The sequence below is a fragment of the Nannospalax galili genome, unplaced genomic scaffold (genome assembly GCF_000622305.1).
Source record: "Nannospalax galili isolate Female #2095 unplaced genomic scaffold, S.galili_v1.0 scaffold676, whole genome shotgun sequence".
Lineage (NCBI taxonomy): Eukaryota > Metazoa > Chordata > Mammalia > Rodentia > Spalacidae > Nannospalax > Nannospalax galili.
Genome location: NW_008337446.1, coordinates 84,543 through 107,469, shown reverse-complemented (window position 1 = coordinate 107,469; position 22,927 = coordinate 84,543). Strand labels below are relative to the sequence as shown.

Here is a 22,927-nt window from a genome sequence, read left to right as displayed (position 1 = left end):
GATTTAAAATTTTTTTAAATAATCACACTTTGGTTAGTTTGATTCCTGTACCCTTTTAGGTGGTGATATGTTGTCTGATTCAGGAAAATGGTGGGGGGGTGAAAATACTTCATTATGTATGTGTCGTTTTTGCACTCTGGGTGTCCCCAGTTCCTTTGCTTGGCTGTATGCCCTAAAAGATAGTTGAACCTTTTCACAGTGTCAGCAAAACATACAAAATACTATTTAAGTGATTGGGTGATACATAGTTTTGATTTTCTTATAGCAGTTGTAAAAATATACTCATAAAATCAGGGCAGAAGGTCCTCATTTCTCTGAAAAGACGTATGAGGGCTGCCGAGATGGCTCAGCAGGTAAAGGTGCTTGCTGCCAAGCCTGATGACCCAAGTTTGCTCTTCGGGTCCCATGTGGTAAAAGGAAAGAACTGACTCCCACAAGTTGTCCCCTGATTTCATACATATGTGGCACACATGTACATGCACAGGTGCATACACATACACATTCACACAACAAATAAGTAAATGTAATAATATTTTTTTTGAAAAAGGCATCTGAGTCATTTATTAATACTTAGGGGTATTTATGTTTGAGCAAAGACTCCTGCAAGGGTGAGCCTGCGTTGGCCTTCTCACACCTTTGTGTGAGGGAAAAATGATGAGCATATTTACAGTATTTACTTAACTCTAGCTAACAGAGTCCCAAGCCATGAAGATGGGTGATAATAATGTCATTGAGTCAAAAGGTAAGCAGTGTTGAGTTTTATTTCAATGAATTTCCACCTTTCTCTTTTTGTGTGTCCTAGGAAATGGCCTGAGTACAAACTTTGGCAATGTGGCATGCTTACAGTCATTGTCAAATTAATTCTTTGCCTCAAAAGAACCTAATTTGGTTATGTGGTTATCTGATAATGCGGCTAACTACATTAAATTAAAAATCCAGTTGGAATTGGATTAAACCTTAAAGCTCCATTGAAAAGTTTGAAATAGATGTCTGCTAAAAGCTAGTGTTGGTGATATTTTAGTTGATTAGTGTTTTGTAGAATGAAAGAAAACAAATGACAGTTTCTTCAGGAAATTGCTTTTTTTAATTTCTGGACTGCTTTACCCTAGCCAATCAGAGACAGATGTTATCTACTTATCAAAACTGGAGCCAGGCAGTGGATTATGTCCAGGCCCAGCTCACGGAACTTGTCCCACTAAAGTTTAGGAGAACCTGAACAATGGCACTTTAGAACACTGCTTTATCTTTCTTGGTCCAGATTGACCAAAAAACAAAAACAAACAAAAAGTCCTTCTTTTTGAAAAGGTAAAATCATACTTTTTGTTAGTTTACTTCATGATTTTTAATTTGCATTACTATTATCATTGTCATCAGCCTCTTCCATTTATCTGAGGCCAAACCTGTATGCAGTGCTGTGCATTCATTACCTCATTGATTAAAGCAGACTGTGAAGTAGGACAGTCTCCCTGCTCAGAGGTTTTACACTGACTCACCCAAGGCCACCCAGACGGTCAGTCAGCAGGGAGCTCTGCTTCGAATCCAAATGCTATGCTGTATGCTTGCTTCTGTGTTGTCTGTGCAAACTCTGTACCAAAGCATTTCCTTTTCAGAGTTTCTTAAGACCAATGCATTTTTATACCTAAGTCACAGAGAAAAGTATAAAAACAATGAAAGCTGTTATAATCATTCGATGCTTCCGGCTATAATTGTGTCTTTACTGCAGCATACGTAGGGAGAAATGTAATATTGACCAGTGGTTGCATCATTGGGGCTTGTTGCAACCTAAATACTTTTGAAGTCATTCCTGAGAACACAGTGATCTATGGTACAGACTGCCTGCGCCGGGTGCAGACGGAGAGACCACAGGTATGGGAACCTCTTGTTAAAGAGTTCTGTCTAGGCCTGCTAACTCCCAAAACACCACCTGTTCTTTTTTAAAAAATAAAATAAAATACTTATTTTTATTTACATGTGTGAGTGTTCTGCCTGCATGTATGTTTGTGCACCACACGCATGCCTAGCTGGTACCCTTGGAGGCCAGAAGAGGTTGTTACATCTCTTGGGACTGGAGCTACAGGCAGTTGTGAGCTGCCATGTGGGTGCTGGGAACCAGACCCTCTGCAAGAGCAGCCAGTGCTCTTAACATCTGAGCTATCTGATTGTCTTAATTGGTAGCAAACTCACTGTAAAAAGCAAATGATTAGGGGCCAGAATGTGACTGAGTGGGATAATGTATGCTTAGCATGTAAAGCCCTGAGTTCCATCCCCAATGCCAAAAAAAAGTGGTGGTGGAGGGGAACAAATGAATAAAACATCAGAAACATTCCTAAAATTTGGATTTATTTGCAACTGATTCATTAATTCTTTATATTAAAATCCAAGGGGAGTGTGTGTGTGTGTGTGTGTGTGTGTGTGTGTGTATGTATGTGTGTGTGAGACAGTGACAAGTTGATGATAAAGGAAGATCACAGTTGCTGTTGCTGTTCCTGTCTTATGTATCTTCCCTGAAAAATTCATTACCACTCACACCATACAGTTCACTTCCAAAATGTCCTCATTCCAGCCAGCTGGGGCTTCAGGGACACCTTGTCTAAAAAAAAAAAAAAAAAAAAAAAGAAGAAGAAGAAGAAAAAGTATCTTCAAGACCAAGGAGTGACCCTACCAACTTTACCTTGGGCTTCTGACTTAAGTCTGTTTATTAGTTTATGACTAACATGGTTTGATTATAAACACATCTTATGAATAAAGAAGTATGTTTAGATATTTCCTAGGCTTACAAGAAATTATCCCCTCTTAATAACCCAAACCAAGAATAATGCTGAATAGGAGATGAAAAAGCAAGGACCTCTGGGCCTCCTTAGACATGAGACGTTCAGACTGAAGTTTTGAATTACATGTCTTGGTATAGTCAGTACATATTTCTTTAGCCTTCTCTTTCTTTCAGAACATTTAAAGCTTTATCTCTAAATCTCTGTCATACTTTTTTTTTTATCATACATTAAAACTCCAGTTCTTTCTGGATTACTTTTCCATTCTCAGGGTTTAATGTAGCACATGCAGGTCTGGAACTTACTATGTAGCCAGAGATGACCTTGAACTCTGATCCTCCTGTCTCTACCTCCCTTAGTGCTCAGATCACAGACTTGTACCACTATGCCTGATTTATGTGGTGCTGAGGAGTAAACCCAGGGCTTCTTGTGTGCTAAGCCAGCGCTCTACCGCATGCTACCTCTCCTGCCCCATGGGTTACTTTACTTTTAAAATTTTGGCATTATTATAAGCTAGTAGTAGTCTGTAGGCTAAAAGGAAAATTAGCAAAATGATTAAAGAGGTATAAATAAAGCTAGAATTACAGAAAAGAGATTATAATTAAGTAAGCAAGAATAGCTGAAGGTTTTTTAAATTTTTTTTATTGAATTTTTATATATTTCATACAGAACATCTTAATCATCTTTATACCCTTTCCCTTTGGCCCCATCCCAAAGCACCCTCCCCCCAGTGGAATTCATACATTCTGTCATTTTGTGTTAAGGCCTGTCATGCCAAGTTAGTGTCCCCAGTTGTCCCTCAGTACAAGTTTATCCACTGAGGTCTAGTCAGCCTATCTAGTATCCCTCCTTTTAAGAAGGTCAGCTCTTCCTCACCCAGCAGTAATCAGCTGCCAATAATTCTTTCACTGAGATTGGAGCCTGCTGTCCATTTCTGAGGTCTGTGCTGGGTTTTTGTCTGCTTGAGTTTGCATCAGTCTTGTGCGTGCTGACACCATTGCTGTAGGTTTGTATGAGAAGAGTTCCAGGAGCCTGTAGGACTATTTCTGTATGGTCATGCACCTCCTTCCTAGTTCTTACAATTTCTCCACTCCCTCTTCTGCAGTGGTCACTGAGCCTTGAGTGGGTGGATTTTAAAGTCCTGTCTAAGAACCCACACTCTGCAGACTCTTACTCTCCACACTTTGGCCATTTGTGACCTTTTGTGTTCCTGGCCCTCTGTTGCATGAGGGAGCTTCATTGATGAGAATTGAAAGATGTATTAGTGCTCTCTTCATCCCTTGTTATATGTTCCGTGAGCCTTAGGTGTAGAGGTTGCATTGTAGATGTGCCACTTAGGCTTGGACAATTCACTGACAATCTCTATGTGTGACCAGTTGTAGAACTCTGTAATAATCTCTGCTGGGTTTGAGTTTCATTTGTTCTTGCTTTTCCAGAGTCTTGAGTTGCAATGTTAAGTCATTTATTTGTGCTCTTTCTGATTTTATTTCTTTATTTTTGATCTTTTTGAGACAGGGTCTCCTTGTAGCCCCAGCTGGTCTGGAACTCACTATGTAGACCTGGCTGGCCTTGAACTCACAGAGATCCACCTGCCTGTGCCTCCCGAGTGCTGGGATTAAAGGCATGGGCCACCACTCCCAGCGACTTTCTGATTTTTTTTATGTAGGCATTTAGAGCTATAAGCTTCCCTCTTAGGACTGCTTTTAAAGTGTCCCTGAGATTTTGTTGTGTTGTATTGTCCTTTTCATTTAGTTCCAGAAATATTTTTATTTCTTAGTTTCTCCTTTGACCCATTCATTACTCAGGAGTGTGTTGTTTAATCTCATGAGTTCATGTGGTTACTAGAGCTTCTTTCAGTGTTGATTTTAAGCTTTATTGCATTGTGGTCCGATAGAATGCAAGGAATTATTTCAATTATTTTTGTATTTGTTGAGGTTTTTTTTTGTGCCCCAGTGTGTAGTAAATTTTAGAGAAAGTTCCATGGGGTGCTGAATAGAAAACACATTCTTTGGTGCTTGGGTGCGATATTCGTAGACATCTGTGAGGTACATTTGATAAATGATATCATTTAATTCAGATATCTCTCTGTTTATTCTTTGTCGGGTGATCTGTCTAATGGAGAAAGTGGGGGTATTGAAGTCCCCTACTATTACTGTGTTGGGGTTAATCTGTCATAGTACCATTTTTATGAAATTGGGTGTACCAGAGTTTGGTGCATATATGTTCATGATTGTAATATCTTCTTGGTCAATTGTTCCCTTGATCAGAATGAAGTGGCCCCTTTTATCTTTTCTGATTAGTTTTAGTTTGAAGCCTATTTTGTCATATATTAGAATTGCAACCCCTGCTTGCCTCTTAGTGCCATTTGCTTAGAATATTCTTCTCCATCCTTTCACCTTATAGTAGCGCATGTCCTTAAAGATGAGATGGGTTTCTTGCGGACAACAAAAGGATGAATTTTGTTTTTTAATCCATTCAGCTAGCCTCTGTCTTTTGACTGGGGAGTTCAGTCCATTGATATTTAAAGTCATTATTGAAAGATGCTGCTGTCATTTTGATTTCTGTTTGCATTCTTGGTCTAATTTTGTGTTTCCACAATTATAACTTCCCTTAGTTTCTTTCTGTTGCCCCTTGGGTGTAGCTGTTCCTTTTCCCATTCTTTGTATTACTTCAAGAACTCTCTGAAGGACTGGTTTTGTGGACATGAATTCTTTCAGCCTATTCATGTCATGGAAGATTTTTCTTTCCCCTTCAACTCTAATAGACATTTTTGCTGGGTAAAGTATTCTTGGTTGACATCTATGGTCATTTTGAACTGGGAATACTTTGGTCCAGGCTCTTCTGGCTTTCATAGTTTGCATTGATAAGTCAGCTGTACTTCTGATGGGCTTTCCTTTATATGTGAGTTATTTTTCTTTTGAAGTTTTCAGTATTTTGTCTTTGTTCTGTTTTTACTATGATGTGCCATGGGGAGTCTCTTTTCTGGTCCTGTCTACTTGGTATTCTATATGCATCTTGTATTTGTATAGGGATGTCTTTCCTTAATTTTGGGAAATTCTCTTCTACAATCCTGTTTAAGATCTGGTCAATACTGTTAACCTGAAATTCTTCTCCTTCCTCTATGCCTATGAAAACATAGATTTGGTCTTTTCATGGTGTCCCACATCTCCTGCATATTCCATTCCTGTGTTTTTTTAAATTTTTCATAATCTTTGCTTGAGTGGTCCAGTTCTTCAACTTTATCCTCCAGTGTTGATATTCTGTTTTCCATTTCATTCATTCTAGCAGTAAGGCTTTCTCCTGTTGTTTCAAGTTGGCTTATTGAGTTTTTCACTTCCTTCTTCATTTCAGCCTGAATTTTCTTCACTATTTCTATCTCTTGTGAATTCAGTCAGAAGTTTATCCCTATCTTCTTTTAGTTCTTTGATTTGTTTGTGTGTTCTTTAAATTTGTTGAATTCTTTGATCATGTTTATGATTGTTCTTTTAAAATCTGTGTCCTGGGTTATCTCTGAGGAGTTCTCCTTGTAGAACTCTTCTATAAGACTGGTGGAGTTTGGTGGGAACATGCTGTTTTGGTTTTCTATACTGCTATTTTTCCGTTGTGATTTTGGCATGTGGATTTCTTTTGCTGTCTGTGATTCTGGTATGAAACTCAAGCCTTCTTTTGTTGAAAGGCTTCTGTTTGTATTATTGATGTGCCTTGGTTATTTTCTTATTTGGTTGGTCTAGGCTTCAGGTTCTCCCAGATTTTATATTGGAGGGAACAGATGGCATCAGTCCAGCTACTCAAAAGCTCACACAGAGGCCCAAGTCAGGCTCCAGACAGGTACCCTCAGGTTTCGTTCTAAGGTCTGGACCCCTACTAGCAGGTAGCCACAGCACAACTTGGAAAAGCTCACCACCACATCAAGGCTGGATGAAGATCTGGGCCCCTACTATGGGGTAAAGAAGTCTAGCCCTCGAATATCTGGTTTAACTTTTTATAGGCATGCATTACTGTTTGCCAGATTTCACTGATCATAATAATTGTGCCATGGTCTTTATTAAAAACAGATTCCTTGGACTCTAAATGTCTAGGGTTCAGAGCTTTAAAAAAATACAGATTATTTTTCACAAGTTCTTTGAGTGCAATCAGAAAGCTTGTGCAGTGCTGGCCTGTGAGGGGGGAAGATCAGCTGAAGGCGTCACCGGCAGTGTGGGGGTGGCACCTAAACTCTTAGTGTTTAGAAACCAGCGTGAAAAAAATGTATAAACACATTTTCAAAGCTTCTTTCCTTAAGTCATCTGCCGTGCACGGGCCCTGAACACCGCAGCCACTGCCACTGCTTCTCCTGCCCGCGGAGCCAGTGGTCTCACGGTCTATCCGGTCTTTCCTCGTCGGTGCCGCCCGAGGACTGTGGGCAACAAGGTGAGGGAGGAGGCGCCGCCAGGCTCCCACCCCATCCTCCCTCGGTGGCTAGGAGGCACGCGTGCCCCTATGTGTTTTTAATGTATAAAATTGTTTGGCTTTATCTTATTCTCAAACTTGCTACCTCATCATTACGGAAAAAGGGGTTTTTTTTTGAGACAGGGTCTCGTAGCCCCAGCTGGCCTGGAACTTGCTGGGTAGACCAGGCTGGCTGCAATCTCTGTGAGATCTGCCTGCTTCTGCCTCCTGGGATTAAAGGGGTTTGCCGCCACTCCCAGCTCATTACAAATTTAAAACAGCAAATAGATAAGCAAAAATGAGCCATTGAAAATCGTGTTGGGGGCTGGAGAAATGGCTCAAGGGTTAAGAGCACTATCTATCTGCTCTTGCAGAGGAGCCAGGTTCTATTCCCAGCACCCACATGGTAGCTAACAGTTGTAACTCCAATCTGTAACTCCAGTTCCAGGGGATCCAATACCCTCTTTTGACCTCCTCCAGCATTGCATGACAGGGTGCACTTACACATATGCAGGCAATGCACACATACACAAAAAATAGAATAAATAAAATATATAAAAAAAGAAAATCATGTTTAATTCTGTGAACATTCCAGTAATATTTCTACCTAGTATTGTAGTCTTTGCTTTCTGCTGGACTTAACTGTCCCATCTTTTCAGCCCCAGACACTGCAGCTGGATTTCTTGATGAAAATTTTGCCAAATTACCACCACCTAAAGAAGACCATGAAGGGCAGTGCCACTCCAGTGAAGAATTAAGAGCTGTTCACAGCGATGTTCTGTCTCTGCTGCTCTTTGAAAGGGCCCAGTGTTTGTGTGTCAGTAGTGGTTTGCAGAGCAATACAGTTGATTAAATTTGTAAACTTCAGTCAAGGAGAGGGGTGATGGCGTACCACTGTAACAGTCTTTCTCATTAATACAAAGATCCTTGTTCCTGTTCTGATCATTTATAGACTCAGTTTTCCTTTTTTATACAAAATGTTAGCCATGTGTTTGTTATGTAAAAGACTACCCATGATAAGACAGGGTGTATTATGTGTTCATGTTTAAGTGTATGCCATAGTAACTAAATAAAAGTTTGCATTAACCTTCCCAATATAGCCATCTCAATTTTTATTATTGATATTTATGAAATATTAAAGGTAATATGCTTACCTTTTCCTCTTGTGTATTTATAGCTGTTTAAAATTCATGTGAAATTTGAATTAGTTTAGACCTCATTCTGTTTTTAAGAAAAATTAGTTTTTTTCTTTTCAGTAAAACAAAGTAATCAGAAAGAGATGGATGCCTTTAGTAGGTAGGATACAAATTCAAAAAGAATGATGTCTGATTAAAATGGCAGGTAAATAACATTTAGCTTAGTGTATTCTGGGTTTCTGAGGATAATAAAACTCAGAGATTGGAGGCCAACGAGATGACCCAGCCAGTAAAGTACCTTAAAAAATTTACAGTCCTATCCTTGAAACTCTACACTGCTTCTAAGGTGTTCTTTGGACCAGCTCTGCTGTGCCACATAAATGGCCTCTCTGTCAGTTGAGGGAACAGTGAGCTACTTCCTAAGGACTTAGCAATAGGAACCCGCAGAGAGTGAAACTTAATAAACTAACACACCGTGAGGACTTGAGAGGGAGCTCTGCAGTACAGCTCCTGCCTAGCATGCATGAGGCCCTGGGCTCCATCCCTACGGAAAATGTAGAGAGGAGCCCCTCCGCATTTCTCAGGCACTCTGTGGGTTGTTAAGGAATATTAACTCATGTGAGGAAAGGATATGAATAGAAATAACACTGAAACAGGTTTTAGAGAAGCAAAACAGCACTGTGTCTACAGTGTTATCCAGTGGTTCAGTGACTAGAATTCTCTCTCTTATTTCAAATAGGACCCACTGTGGCTTGAGAAGAGCATACCTCCAAACTAGCCACTTTAAGCACTAATTTCTGGCTTGACTGGCCTACCTTCTGGCTGTAGATGTGGCTGTCAGGCAGGTATCATTCCAGAGTACGTAAAGGACAATCTCTGAGGACCCCCAATCCCACTCTGCACATAAACAATCAAGAGGACTCTGATTTATACATTCTTCCCGTGTGAATTCAGTTCTGTGGTTTGTCCACTAGGCCTTTCAGTTTAGTTTTCCAGTCTGAATATTCTGGTAAGATATTTGTCTTTGTAAGACGAAAACCCAAGCTCAGACAGATTACTACATACTCTCTGTAGCTAGGCTACCAGCCTTCTGGTGGCATGCTCTCATTGAGACACCCCTCAAATTTCATCACACATATCCTAGACAATCGACTGAAGGTTAGGACAAGCTGAATGCTCTGGCTGCCATGGCAACCAGGCAGGGGAAAGGAAAGAAACCATTTCTTTTATAACATCTCAATGAAGTTGGCTCTAGCTCTTGAGTCAGAGTGATGGGTTTCAGCAGCTGAATAGTGTCAAGTCTGGAAAATGTTCTTTATATTTCACATCATAAATGCATGCTGTACAGGTTACCTGGGTTGCATGGTAAATTACCCCCAAGACAGCAGCCTTAAACAACACATACGTTGTTATCTCTCAGTTTCTAAGGATTCAGGATCTGAGTGGCTCAGCTGATGACCTGGGTTTGGTGTCTCTCAGAAGACTCTATGTAAGCAGTCAGCCACAGCTGCAGTCATCAGAAGACCTCGCTGGGGCTGAACTGCTTCAAGATGGCTTGGTCATGGTTGGCCATAGGAAGCCACCATTCCTTACCATGTGAACCTCTCCACCACCTGAGTGTCCTCCTGACAGCAGTTGGCTTCTTTCAAAACTCTGTAACCCAGAGTCTCTTTGAGTTTGGCAAAACTGTTCATTAATGACAGGGCCCATGACATCACCAAAGGTCTTCCCTTTTATAAGCATCCTGAAGCTCTTTCATAAGGGGTTTTCTACAGAGAGTAAGGTTTTCTCAATACCAACTGGGTGTCTTAATTCAGTTCTCTTCTGCCACTATCCAGACCCCACACTGGATAGTTAAACTCTGTATCTTGTTTGTCAGCTGCAAATGGACAAAGCTATCTATACTGCTGCTCAGCGAAGTACAAATCAAGGGAATTCCAGTGATGCCCCCCTTCAGGTCAAACAATTCTCTAAATGACTCACAGGACTCACGAAAAATATACTCATGGATTCACTGTAAGGATACAACTTGGTACAGCTGAACGGAAGAGATTCGGGGGGAAGCATGAGATGAGAATGGCACAGGGCTTCATTGCTTTGAGGGCACCGTCCTCCCTGCATGGCAATGTGCTTGCCAACCAGAAGCTCAGTGAGTGTCACTGTTGAGTCTTTACCCTTTCTCTAGCCTCTCGACCCTCCTTGGAGTTTGCAAGACAAGGCTGAATGTCGTCTAGCATTCTAATCGTCTGGAGTTTGCAAGACAAGGCTGAATGTCGTCTAGCATTCTAATCGTCTGTTCTCAGCAGACAGAAGATGATGAGTCCAGAAGTCTGTGGAATGCTACACCAGGAACTGGGATGAAGACCAGATAGTTTTGTCTTACCATTTAGAAATGCCCCCAAATAGAACATAAATCTCATCGGTATCAGTTTAGCTTGTCTAGTCTTAATAGAAATTATTAACAAAAGCCTTGAAGGATAGTATTCAGTGGAAGAATGCTGAAAATAATTTTCTTGGGGGGAGTAGAGAGATGGCTCAGCAGTTAAGAGTGCATATTGCTCTTCTAGAGGACCCAGGTTTGGTTCCCAGTGCTCCCGTCAGGTAGCTCCCAACTGCCTATAACTCTAGCTCTAGGGGGATCTGGCACCTGTAGCCTCTGTGGGCAACTGCACTTAATGTGTCCATACCCTCCCACATACACATAATTAATAAAAATAAATCTTTAAACCTGCATGGAGCTTATTACACACATACCAGTTCATTTATTGCACATTAATTTCTCTAATTCTTTCAGTCAGGTAATAGCAACTATATTTTACAGGTGTAGAAAGTGAGGTGTAAAGAGATTGTCACTGCTCAAGGTCACTTAGCTCATAAGTGACATTTGGGCTCCACAGTTCAGAATCTAAATTATATTCTGTGTTGACTTTTGGAGGCCTTGTTCAACCTTCCAAAATCTAGATGCTAGTAATTTGGTTTCTTAGATGCTATCTAGGAAAACAGATTTGGATTTAATCTTTCAATCTTTAAAGTTCTTCATCTGCAGGAGAAGATAAATGATAGGGAAATTTTTCAAAGAAAAAAAAAGTATTTGATCTTTCTGTTAAATTTGATAAGAATTATCCCAGCAGGGGCCATAAGGCTTGAGGTTTCCAATCATGCTATCCAAAACTTTAAACTGGGCCAGTTACAACTGTGCTGGTAATCTGCACTGGTGTTTTGTTTTTCAATGTTTATTTTTATTGATTCTAGTAATATGATTTCAATTAAGACAATTTAAGAGGGGGGAAAGAACCCTTCTAATTCCACGGCCCAGCCTCGAACACCACCTCTTTTCATTTTGAGGGCTCATTCTCAGTGTGCAGTCCAACCACTAATGAAGAACTCGCTCTGATATTTTCATTATTCATATGTTAAAGCTTTGTAATTTCTACCACAGACCACCAGCTTTATCCCTCAAGGGCACCAGTAGTCAGGAGAGTGTCCTACTGTGGATGCTCACAGTCATGGAGAGCCCTGGGGGAGACTTTTATCACCCTCAGTAATTTGACCCATTTTATGGACCCTTCAGACTTCAATATTTTATCAAGCATAAACCAGGAACAGCTTCTTTCCTGACTTCTCTAAAGGGTAATATATTTAGTTTTAGATTAGCTGAGACCATGTTCCTGTCACTAAATACGTGCAAAAGGCAGTACCAGGCTTATTGCCCTCTATCCATCCCACCAGAGACCTCAGCAAGAATGGTCTGGCCAAAGCTTCATGGTTAATGTCCCTTCCAAAGCTTTTCAACACTTCTTACTTTCACGTGACTTTGAGCGTGCTCAGGCCCTGAAGTTAGATGTTTCCACCTTCTCGTTTGTTTGCTTGCTGTTTTGTTAGTGTTTTGTTTTGTTTTGTGTGGTTGTTGTTTGGTTGCTGTTTCTCTCTTGAATTTCTTACAGTTTTTCAGGACAGGGTCTCCCTGTGGTCGGCTTGTGGCCGTCCTGCCTCCACTAGGATAGGACACCAGGCTTGGCTTAAATTTTCCACTTGTTAAACCAACTTAGTTTTTCTTCCCTCCCTGTTGCCTGAACCTTTGAACTAACCTTTGCTCTCTGCAGAAGAACAAATGCCTCATGCTCAAGGTCTACCACATTTTCACAACTAGTAAACTGCCTGTTCCCTGGTGGGCTAATCACATCCAACCCATTCCCCGACCCCACCTCACCACTCTACCTCACCCCCCACCTTGACTTCTGTGCTTGCCAAAAGCTAATTGAATTTGTTCCCAACCTTGTTTATGTAAGTTGTACTTTGAATTACATAATTTAATTCAATAACAAAAATCAAAACTGAGTGTGAAGAGACTTGTAATCTTTATGAAAATAATTTGAATGTTTGGGAAAAAATTGATAAAGACTGTTTTGTTTTGTTTTTTGTCTTTTTGAGACAGGGTCTCCCTGTAGCCCCAGCTGTCCTGTAACTCGCTATGTAAACCAGGCTGGCCTCAAACTCACAAAGATCTGCCTGCCTCTGCCTCCCAAGTGCTGGGATTAAAGGCGTGCATCACAAGCCCAGCTGCAGATAAAGACTTTTTTTTTTTTTCAAAAGCTGTGGAATTACATGCTGACAAAACAACTCAGAAAGTTGTTGAAGGGAAGGAAAACCAAAATCTACAAGAATTTTCCTCTCATTTTGCAGGTGTCTTGAGTCTATCCCTAAGAAGCTGAAGCTGATGATACTCCTGGCTGGGTAACTATGTCTTACAGTAAAAGAGAAGGGTTTTGCCTGATGCCTAAGAAATGATGGAGGACTTGAATGGACATACATTTAAAATTAAAAATAAAATGTTGATGAGCTAGTCTATCATTTTATGAATCCCTATTTTAAAAGCCGACTTTATCTAACCAACAGAGTAGGGCTTCTGGAGCAAAGTTCCAGGAGTCAGCTGACATAGGAACATGACAGTGAATTGCCTGGCACTGGACACTGTTGGTATCTGTGTAAACTTTCAAAAGAATAACTTCAGCTGGGCGTGGAGACACACCCCTGTAACTGGAGGCTGAAACAGGACTATCTCGAGATCAAGGCCAATTTGAGCAACATAACAAGATTTGTTAGAGAGAAAGAGAAACAGAGAGAGAGACAGAGTGAGAGTGAGAGAGAGAGATTGAGGGGGGAGGCTCATTTTCATGAAGACTTCATTTACAGTTTTTTTAATTTTTATATGAGTGTTTTGCCTGCATGCATTTAAGTGCACCATATGTGCACACTACCCACAGAGGCCAGAAGAGGGTGTCAAATCCCCTGAAACTGGAGTTAGAGATGGTTGTCAGCTGCCATGTGGGTGCTGGGAACCAAACCTGAGCCCTCTGCAAGATCAGCCAGTGCTTTTAACTACTGAGCCATCTCTCCAGTCCCAAGACTGCATTTTAATCCCCTCATCTCTAAGCTACAAGTGCTTGGTCTCAATAGAACAGATTTTATACTTTCTCTTATCTAGGCCTATTGGTTGACAGAAGGGTTTCATGACTTTCAAATCATTCTGTAACTGTGCCTAAGACATGTCCCTTTTTAGTAAGGCTGGCACACCTGTGGATGTGCAGTACATATCACTTTAATGCTTAGAGTACAAAAAGACTGACTCAGGGTTCACCCTGTAGCCAGCAAGCTTTTGCCATCCTGTTCCATCTGAGGAATGACACATGCCTGGTCCCAAATGGTGCTCTTTACACTTGAACTTTATCATAATGCAATTAAGAATTTGAAAGCCCTTTATTAAGTCAATAAGTAAGTTATTTTTCCCTAGGTAGAAGGAGAATTGGTGGTAGAGTGCTAGCCTAGCATGCACAGGCTGGATCTAATCCATAGCACCACAAAAATGAATAGATGAATAATTAAATTTTGCTTGTAGCCTCCAACAGAAAGTGAAGTGCATTTGAGAATTGAAATTTAAAGAGGGAAAAGCCCATGCTGTAAATGATACTTAGCTAAAGTTTTCCTTCCTCTTTCTGCAACATAGAATGCCCCTTCCCTGTATTTCAAAATCGAGGTCAAGCATCCACCCTGGTTAGTGAAAAATACTTTAAGTTAGATGGTTTAGAAGCATCAGAAATTAATTTCTCATTCTGAGGGCTGGAAGTCCAAGATGAGGGCACCAGGAGGTTGGGTGTGTGGTAAGGGCATGCTTCTGGTTCACACAGCTCCTCCTCATTGTGTACTCACATGCCTCAAGGAACAAAGAAGCTACTGGCTGAACTCGAAGCCCAAATATGGACTTTTGTAAATGGGATATTTTCTCATGTTTAAGCATGTGCAAGAGGGGTGGCCTTTACTTCTAAAAGTTTTGTATCCTAACTGATATAAAACAGCAAAACTTGCCTGGTTCTTTGGGGCCCTGTGTTGCTGTGGAATGAGCACACCTGGGTCTACACTGCCAGCGGCTGCAGAGATGGGTGAACTGAAGAGAGGTTAAACCATGTATGTGAGAAAAAGTTTCGTTTCACGGAAATGATGGGGGCTTTGAGATTTGGCAATAAAGATGCAGACAAATGGGAACAAAAGATTTAGGAAATTAAATTGATGACTCAGAGATAGACTAAACACGAAAGACTGAACTCGGTTTCTGAGAACTGTCTAGTAATTTCAGCATCATCTCTGGTAAGTATATCATAGTGTGTTGGTGTCCCAGCTCTGAACCAAATTTTGAACTCAATTTATCACATACCAATCTATATTAATTCTGCAATTTAAATTTTTTATGTTGGTTCTAGTCAAAGAAGCCAAAAAACAAAAACTTAATACTTGAGGAAGAATCTTTACACCAAGTCATCTTGGACTCATAAAACTAAAAGTTTGTACACTGTATACAAACAGATTGAAGAAGAGGAACATCACGCACAGTGGCAGAGTCGGAAACTCTAGGCTCAGTCCTCCCAAGAAACAATCTTAAACTGAAAAAAAAAAATCATCATAAACTTCAGAACTCTGGAATCTAAATGAATACCTTGGTGGTTTGAATGAGACTGTGCCCCTAGGCTCCAAATATTCCAACAGTTTGTCTCCACTTGGTGGTACTGTTTGGAGAGGTCTTAGAAGGCGTGGCAGTGCTGGAGGCCTCGGGGCAGGCTTAGAGAGTTCTTAAGCCTCTGCTTCCTATGCCTGCTTGAAGATGTGAGCCTCTGCTTTCTGCTCCTGCTCCAGCCTCCTCCTGTCACCATGCCACCCCACCACAATGGATTCTAATTCCCCTGGAACCATAAACTCAAATAAACTCTTCCTTTCTTAAGTTCCCTTGGTCATGGTGTTTTATCACAGCAACAGAAAAGTAACTAAGGCAAATACTCACCATAATGGTGGGGGTGGAGGGTGGGGATGAGATTACTTTATAAAGGGAGAGATTGCTAATCTTTGGTAAGAGACAGTGCTGTATGCACAAACCAGCTCCTGTTTCTCAGCACTGCCAGGCCTATAAGAAAAGTGGCCCACACCCTTGCAGTAGGTGACTGGCACCAGAGCAGGAAAGACGTATGTTATAAACCAGAGATTTGGTGTTGTGCATTTTGTTTGAGCTAAAAGTCCTCTGTTTTCATTGAATTCAGCCTTCTTGGGCTGCAGTGGCCTTCCCTGGTGACATCTATAAGATTTAAAAGCATAAAACATATATCGGGGTTTTTTTTTTTTCCCATTTTGAAGTCAAACATTCAAAGATGTATTTGTCAGGTCACTACCTGACCACATAGACAAGCAGGACCCTCAGCAAGAACATATAATTAGGAACAGCTACTTCATAAAGTAATTTGGAATTAAACAAAAAGGAAATAACAACCCTTAAAAAGCACAAATCAGCATTACAGGGGAGGACACATTGCCTCTACACTTTCCATGTTCTATAGCATTCAACATGGCCAGTTCTTAACAAAGCATTACATTTTACCGTTTTGGGAAAATGAAAACAAAAACTGCTAAGCAAGAATTCAAATTTGGAGCTGGGTCCATGGTGGCACACACTTTCAGTCCCAGGACTTGGGAGGCAGAGGCAGGCAGATCTCTGAGAGATCGAGGTTAGCCTGGTCTACATAGCAAGTCCCAGGCCAACTGGGGCTACAGGAAGACCCTATCTCAAACAAAAACAAAAACAAAAAACCACCAAACAAAAGAATTCTAATCTGGCAAAGTTTAAACCTGGGGTGTTTCTCAGTGAATAGACTGGTGTGTCTAAGGCCCTGGGTTCCACCCCAAGCACCACAAAACAAAAAACAAAGCAAAAAATTGTCCTTTAAGAATGAAGGAAGGGGGATAGAGAGATGGCTCCATGGTTAAGAGCACTGGCTACTCTTCCAGAGGACACAGGTTCAGTTCCCAGCACCCACATGGCAGCTAACATCTGTCCTTAACTCCATTTCCATGTGATCCAGTACCCTCTTCTGTCCTCCAAGGGCACTGCAGACACATGGTGCACTTATATACATGCAGGCAGACACTCATACGCATAAAATAAAAATAAATTTAAAAATATTTAAAAACAGTAACAAAAGACAAAGGAATTGCATATTGATAAGAAACTAAATCAATGAAAATATAGCAATGATAAATGTATGCATACCTAAAAGCTGTGTAGCAAAATATATGAAAGAAAATTACATAATTGAAGGATGAAATAGAAAGTTGTATGATAATCACTGGAGATTGTAATACCCCACTTGCAACAAGGAATAGAACCATCAAACAAACAAACAGAAAACATGATAAGGCAGTTAGACCCAACAGACATATACAGGACACGATACCCAGCAAGTTCACAGGGAACATTCTCCAGGGTAGGCCATATGTTAGACCACAAGCATATTCAAACTAACATAAAGTTTGAAAGGACAAAATATCTTTCCAAATCACTATTGAATGAAACTAGAAATCAATAACTAAAGGAAACCAGAAATCTGATAAACATATGGAAATTAAATGGGTTAGAGAAGTAATCAAAAGGAAATTCAGAACTACTTTGAGACAAATCAAAGCAAAAATACCAACTTACCCATGTCATGCAATGCCCTCAGAGGCCAGAAGAGGGCATCGGATACCCTGGAACTGGAGTTACAGGCAGCTGTTAGCCACTATGTGGGTGCTGGGAATCAAACCCAGATCCTCTGCAAGAGCAGCCAGTGCTCTTAACCACTAAGCAAACCACTCTAGACCCCATATTCTTCTACCTTAAAAATGACTGGAAGAAAATCAAACTAAATTGAAATCCAGCAAAGAGGAAAAAAAGTAACTATTACAATAGAAACAATGTAGAAAATGGTAAATAAGAATCAATAAAACCAGAAATTGTATCTCTTGAGGGATTTGTATCATCTCTTTTAGTTTCTGATCCTCACCACCAGCACCAGGACCACCTTCAATTATTAGCTTAACTTTACCAATATTAGTATATTGATTGACATCAACAGCTGTCAATCATCTGAAGACAAAGTTACAACAATTTAAAATTCGATGTGGCTTTATGGTTGATTTTAGAATCAGGCAACACTTCGTTCCATGAAACAGAAAAAGTATTAACAATGACATGAGCATAAGAGATTGGTTTCACAAACAGAGCAAGGCTGAAGAAAGCACAGATGAAAAAACAAAAGCAGGGCTGGAGAGATGGCTCAGTGGTTAAGAACACTTACTGGTCTTGCAGAAGACCCAGGTTCGAATCCCAGCACCCACATGGCAGCTAACAACTGTCTGTAACTCCAGTTCCAGGGGATCTGACAGCCTCTTCTGTCCTCCGTGGGCATTGCACGACACGAGTGCACTTACCTATATGCAGGCAATACATGCATACACATAAAGAAATAATAAAAGCCAGGTGCGGTGGCTCATGGGCTTAATCCCAGCACTCAGGAGGCAGAGGCAGGCAGATCTCTGAGTTTGAGGCCAGCCTGGTCTACATAGTGAGTTCCAGGACAGCTGGAGCTACAGGGTGACCCTGTCTCAAAAAGACAAAATAAATAAATAATAAATAAATAAATAAAACATTTTTTTAAAAAAAGAAAAAACAAAAGCAAATTGGTCATCAATGTTACTTTCCTTGTAATATCAGGAAAATAACCAGTGGGTCACTCTTAGGTTACTTGGGGTTACTTTCTGTGTATGGATTAAAGCACAGGGAACTTCAATATCATGTCAATTCAAGCTAGTTTGTTTAGGGGCTGGGACTGCACCTCAGTGGCAGAGCACTTTCCTTGTATATGCAAAGCCCTAGGCCAGATCCCAAGCACCATAAGAAAAGAAAAGCTGTTTTTTCTGGGAAATTTGATTGCTACTGTTCTAATCCTGACTTCTCAGAAGGAAAAAAAAAACAGTTCTTAATTTCAGCTTGGCAGAACTTTAGCACAAATGACACTGTGTTAGTCAGCTTTCCATTACTGTGACAGAAAACCTGAAAAAAATCAACTTTAAAAGGAGGAAAGAGGGGGCTGGAGAGATGGCTCAGCAGTTAAGAACACTGGTTGTTCTTGCAGAAGACCTGGGTTCGAATCCCAGCACCCACATAGCAGTTAACAACTCTCCATAACTCCAGTCCCAGGGGATCTAACAGCCTCTTCTGTCCTCCTTGGGCACTGCACCCGTGTCGTGCTTTGTTCCCCTACCATAACCCAGAGTTCCACAGTCCTCTGGTGGAGCAGAGTAGAGGATGGCAGATTCCTGATGTTGGGCAGCAGTTTCAGCCTTCTCTGAGTGACTACATTCCCCACAGCCCCCTCTCCTGAGGTCTCAGCTTTTGCATGGCAAAGAATTTGCCTTTTATGTTGGAGACAGGGGAGGTTTTTCTGTCATTTGCAGATTCAGGTCTTGGGAGGACTGATTCTCTAGAAATGGACCTCCCACTTTCCGTGAGGGCCAGCTGTGGTCCTCACCCCACACGTGGTCCTGGGTGTCAAGGTGTTGATGTTGGGCCTCTCCCATTCCTGAGACGTTTTCCATCACTTTTCTATTCCTCTTCTACAGCCCTAGCAGGCCTTCACCTTTGCCATAACTGAACTTCTAGTGATAAAAATCACAGTCTGAGAAGTTTTTAAAAAAAGAAATAGAACTGTAATAATTAAACAGCTATAATTCTCAAACTGAAAATACATAATCATATCTTAGAATACAAACAATTCTATTATAATTTTTGAATATTGTTTACTGACAAAACTGCACTACCAAGCTTCCATAATAGTGTGAGATTTGTCACTGTTCCTGTGATGTATTTGCCATTCACTCCCTTTCCAAATTCTCCAACCTATACAGAAATCTTTCAGTGTAATCAGGTTACTTCTTTAAAGAAAGCAATGCTAATAAAACTTTATTATTTTTATTTGTATTTTATGTGTATGAGTGTATTGCCTACATTGTGCAATGCCCATGGAGGCCAGAAGAGGGCATTGGATCCCCTGGAACTGGAGCTTCAGATGGTTGTTAGCCTTCATGTGGTTTATGGGAATTGAACCCCAGTCCTCTGCAAGAGCAGCCAGTGTTCTTAACTACTGAGCCGTTTCTCTAGTTTTTATTAAAAATAAAAAAAGACTTCATAGTTAATCATAAAAACTGATAGACGTGGTAAAAAACTACTTTTTCGTATATGGGGTAGAATTGTGATGGACATGATTCTGTAGCAGTTAACAGTAAATTAACTCTTAATAGCCCTGTTGCTAAACCTGGCCTATTTTGCCTGCTGCATAGTATGCCTACCACTGAAATAAGTATTACAAAAGAGGATTTATCCCTTCAGCAGCCAAGTATGGAGATAGAAGAGCTTGTGTCAAGCTTGTCTCTCTAAGAATGGGGTTTGGAGATATTTATGAGCTGAGGTCTGAGGAAAGGGACCTGGAGGTTAGGAAGTTATCAGTGTTCTGAGCCTGCATAATCACACTTTATCAGCTGCTGCCATCATGGTCCACAGGCCAAAGCTGTTATCTGTATTTTTGACACTGGTGAGTTTTGGTCACCCCTAGTCAGGTAGGTGATTAGGAGTCAGTGAAGAGGTTAGGTCTGTAGTGCTGATTCTGAGTTTTCTTTGGTTTGAACCCTGCTATACATGGTTGCTCCTTTCTTTGATAAAGCAAACTGTTCAGCTAGCATGTGGTAGTTTTGAAAAGAGCTTAACCAAAGTACAGGGCTGAGTGCATGCCACATTCTTCTCATCTGAGGAGGGTGCTTTGCTCCCTGAGGTCATGACCTTCATCAATTAGCCCAGCACCCAATCTTTCAGCCAAGGAGCAGCAGATCTTTAATAAGACTTTTCCCCTCCTGGAATGTCTCCACTGTGAGATCAAAGAGATGCTCACAAAAACCTCCACACAGATATTTTTCTCAACACAAAGCAAGAGAAAGGGGTGTTGTCTCACTGGTCAGAAACCCTGATCCCAGGGATGAGGGAGGGAATTAGAGCATCCTTCTTGATTTACCTTCTGATTCATGAGGCATAAGTCCCTGGATGGAGGTCAAGACTGTAGATTGCTTACAGCCTTGAATTATGAACCAATAGCTAGTCAAGAGAGGCCTGGATTTTAAAAAGTTAGTACACGGAGGCAGAACAGTCCCAGATGTGGACAAGTCACCTGCAAGGCGCCCCAGCAACTCGGTTAACAGGACTTCTGCACTGCCCATCCCCCTTGCTCCCACGGCCTGCTTCCCCTCAGGGCTTCACCTGGCTTCCCTTGCAGCCTCCCAAGCCTGATCTATCTCACAGATTCCGGCCTCTGCTCTCTCCTTGTTCCCTTCCTAACAGAAGGGATCCCAGGCCACCGCTCCTCAGTGGCTCCCTAAGCACGTGTCTTCCTTGCTTCCTGAACTGCACTCTCCTAGGGCGGTTTTCACCTCTGCCTCCGGCTTCAAATGCCTCCAGCATGCTAATTATGTGTAGTCTGGATTTCCTACCTGGCTGTCTCCTGACATTCAAGCCTGCTTCTCTGTCTTCCCAACTGTCTCCCTTGATATCCTTCTAGCATATCATTTAACCTGCTATTTCATTTGAGTGTCTTAGAATGCTCATGTTGGTGGTGTCTGGAGTGAGAGTCCGGATCACTGCTATGGCTGGCATGGTTGGTATCACTGCAGAAAACCCAGCAGGACTCACCTTAGCACCCAGGTCTGGTCTCTGTTCATATGCCCCCAGCAGCTCTGCCTTTTTGCTTTAGGCAACTGCATCCTTTGATTTGAATAAGACAATACCAACAGGCAGTTTATAAACGCATTGCCTCCTGTCAGGTCTCCTAGCACAGCAGGTGATAGGTACCCACTTGCAGAACTAGCAAAAATACCTGAGAAAACAAGGGAGAAAGGATTTATTTTGGCTCAGGGTTTCAGAGGCTTCAGTCCAAGGTCAGTTGGATCCATTGTCTTGGACCTAAGGTGAATCAGAACATTATAATGATGGGAGCATGTGGCAGAGGCTGCTCACTTCGTGCTAGCCAAGAAGCAGAGAGAGGACATGCTTTTGATAGTGGGCTTCCCCAGCTTGTTAGATGTTGCCACCCTGAATTGGACAAGTTCCTCCCTTAGTCACACCTCCTTTTGAAAGTGCCCTGCCCCCAGACACACCCAGGAGTGTGCTTCACTAATCTCCTAGTCTCTCCTCAGTGCAATCAAGCTGACAAACAAGAGGAAACACCCCATTCTCTGAGGTTTGTCTAGTGTCTTCCCATAACACAAAACACATTGCACCTAAACACACTTGATGACGGCCAGCTGCATGCTAATAAAGCACATTCTGCTATGTGGTGCCCTGGAGCGTTACAGCCGAGCTGCTCAACTTCACTGTCTCTTCACTCAATCTCCCCAATACAAAGCTGCTTCCTAATCTACCTTCCTTGTTCTCTAGCACATCCCTCTTTCCCAGTTCCCCACCACTGATTATTCAATTTCCTCTGTCTGGAAGGCCCTTGACTTTGCCTGTTTAGAACCCACTTACCCTTTAAAATCCAGTGTGTCACAGCTCCCAGTCCCCCTTGGGCAGAGCTCTCTACCTGTTGGTTCAGGAACCTGACCTCCAGGACAGTACTGAGTGATGATTTTACTCAGCCCAGTACCAGCTGCACCCCTAGTGTGCTTCCTGGATCACGCAGGTGAGCTGCATGCTGGGCATCAAAATAAAAAAGTGATTTAGGGGGACTTGATGAAGCATTCTTGTAATCCCAGAATCCCAGGAGGTGGAGGCAGAGGATCAGGAGTTGGAAGCCAGTCTGGGCTACATAGTAAGACCCAATCTAAAAAAAAAAAGCATAGATGTCATGGGCTTTTTCCTGACAGTTTGATTACACTTCCATTATTACCTCCTCTGCCCACAACAGTCGCTATGTAAACCAGAATTGAATGTGATGGACACTTACTGAAATGGTGTCTGGAAACTAAGTGTTAGCTTGTGGGAGGGAATTATTTCTGTGGAAGCCTACTACTGAGGTGACAGAAATCCCCAAGCAAATCCTCACAGGGCCTGGCTTTCCTTTGGACATGGAAGAGCAAAACAGAAAAAGAAAGGAGGAGGAAAGGACTTATTTTTTTTCATTAAAAAATAAAATAACGAATGCTATAAACACTCCCAGAGTTAGTTATAACCAAACTCCCTCATGCTGCCTCAGTGTA

At 41.5% G+C, this 22,927-nt stretch overlaps 1 protein-coding gene across 2 annotated transcripts in view; it reads left to right on the top strand.

Moving 5' to 3' along the window:
- The window catches only part of Dctn6 (dynactin subunit 6), a 31,412-nt gene extending 23,121 nt beyond the window's left edge, over positions 1–8,291 (top strand). The window contains exons 5-8 of one of the 2 annotated variants that reach the window (XM_017798028.2): positions 695–742; positions 1,724–1,866; positions 7,037–7,178; positions 7,856–8,291. In XM_017798028.2, coding sequence (XP_017653517.1) covers positions 695–742; positions 1,724–1,866; positions 7,037–7,178; positions 7,856–8,049 — 527 coding nt within the window. In that variant the 3' untranslated portion in view covers positions 8,050–8,291. The remainder of the gene's footprint in view (positions 1–694; positions 743–1,723; positions 1,867–7,036; positions 7,179–7,855) is intronic. The other variant, XM_008832593.3, reaches the window with a different exon arrangement.
- Positions 8,292–22,927: the final 14,636 nt, after the last annotated feature.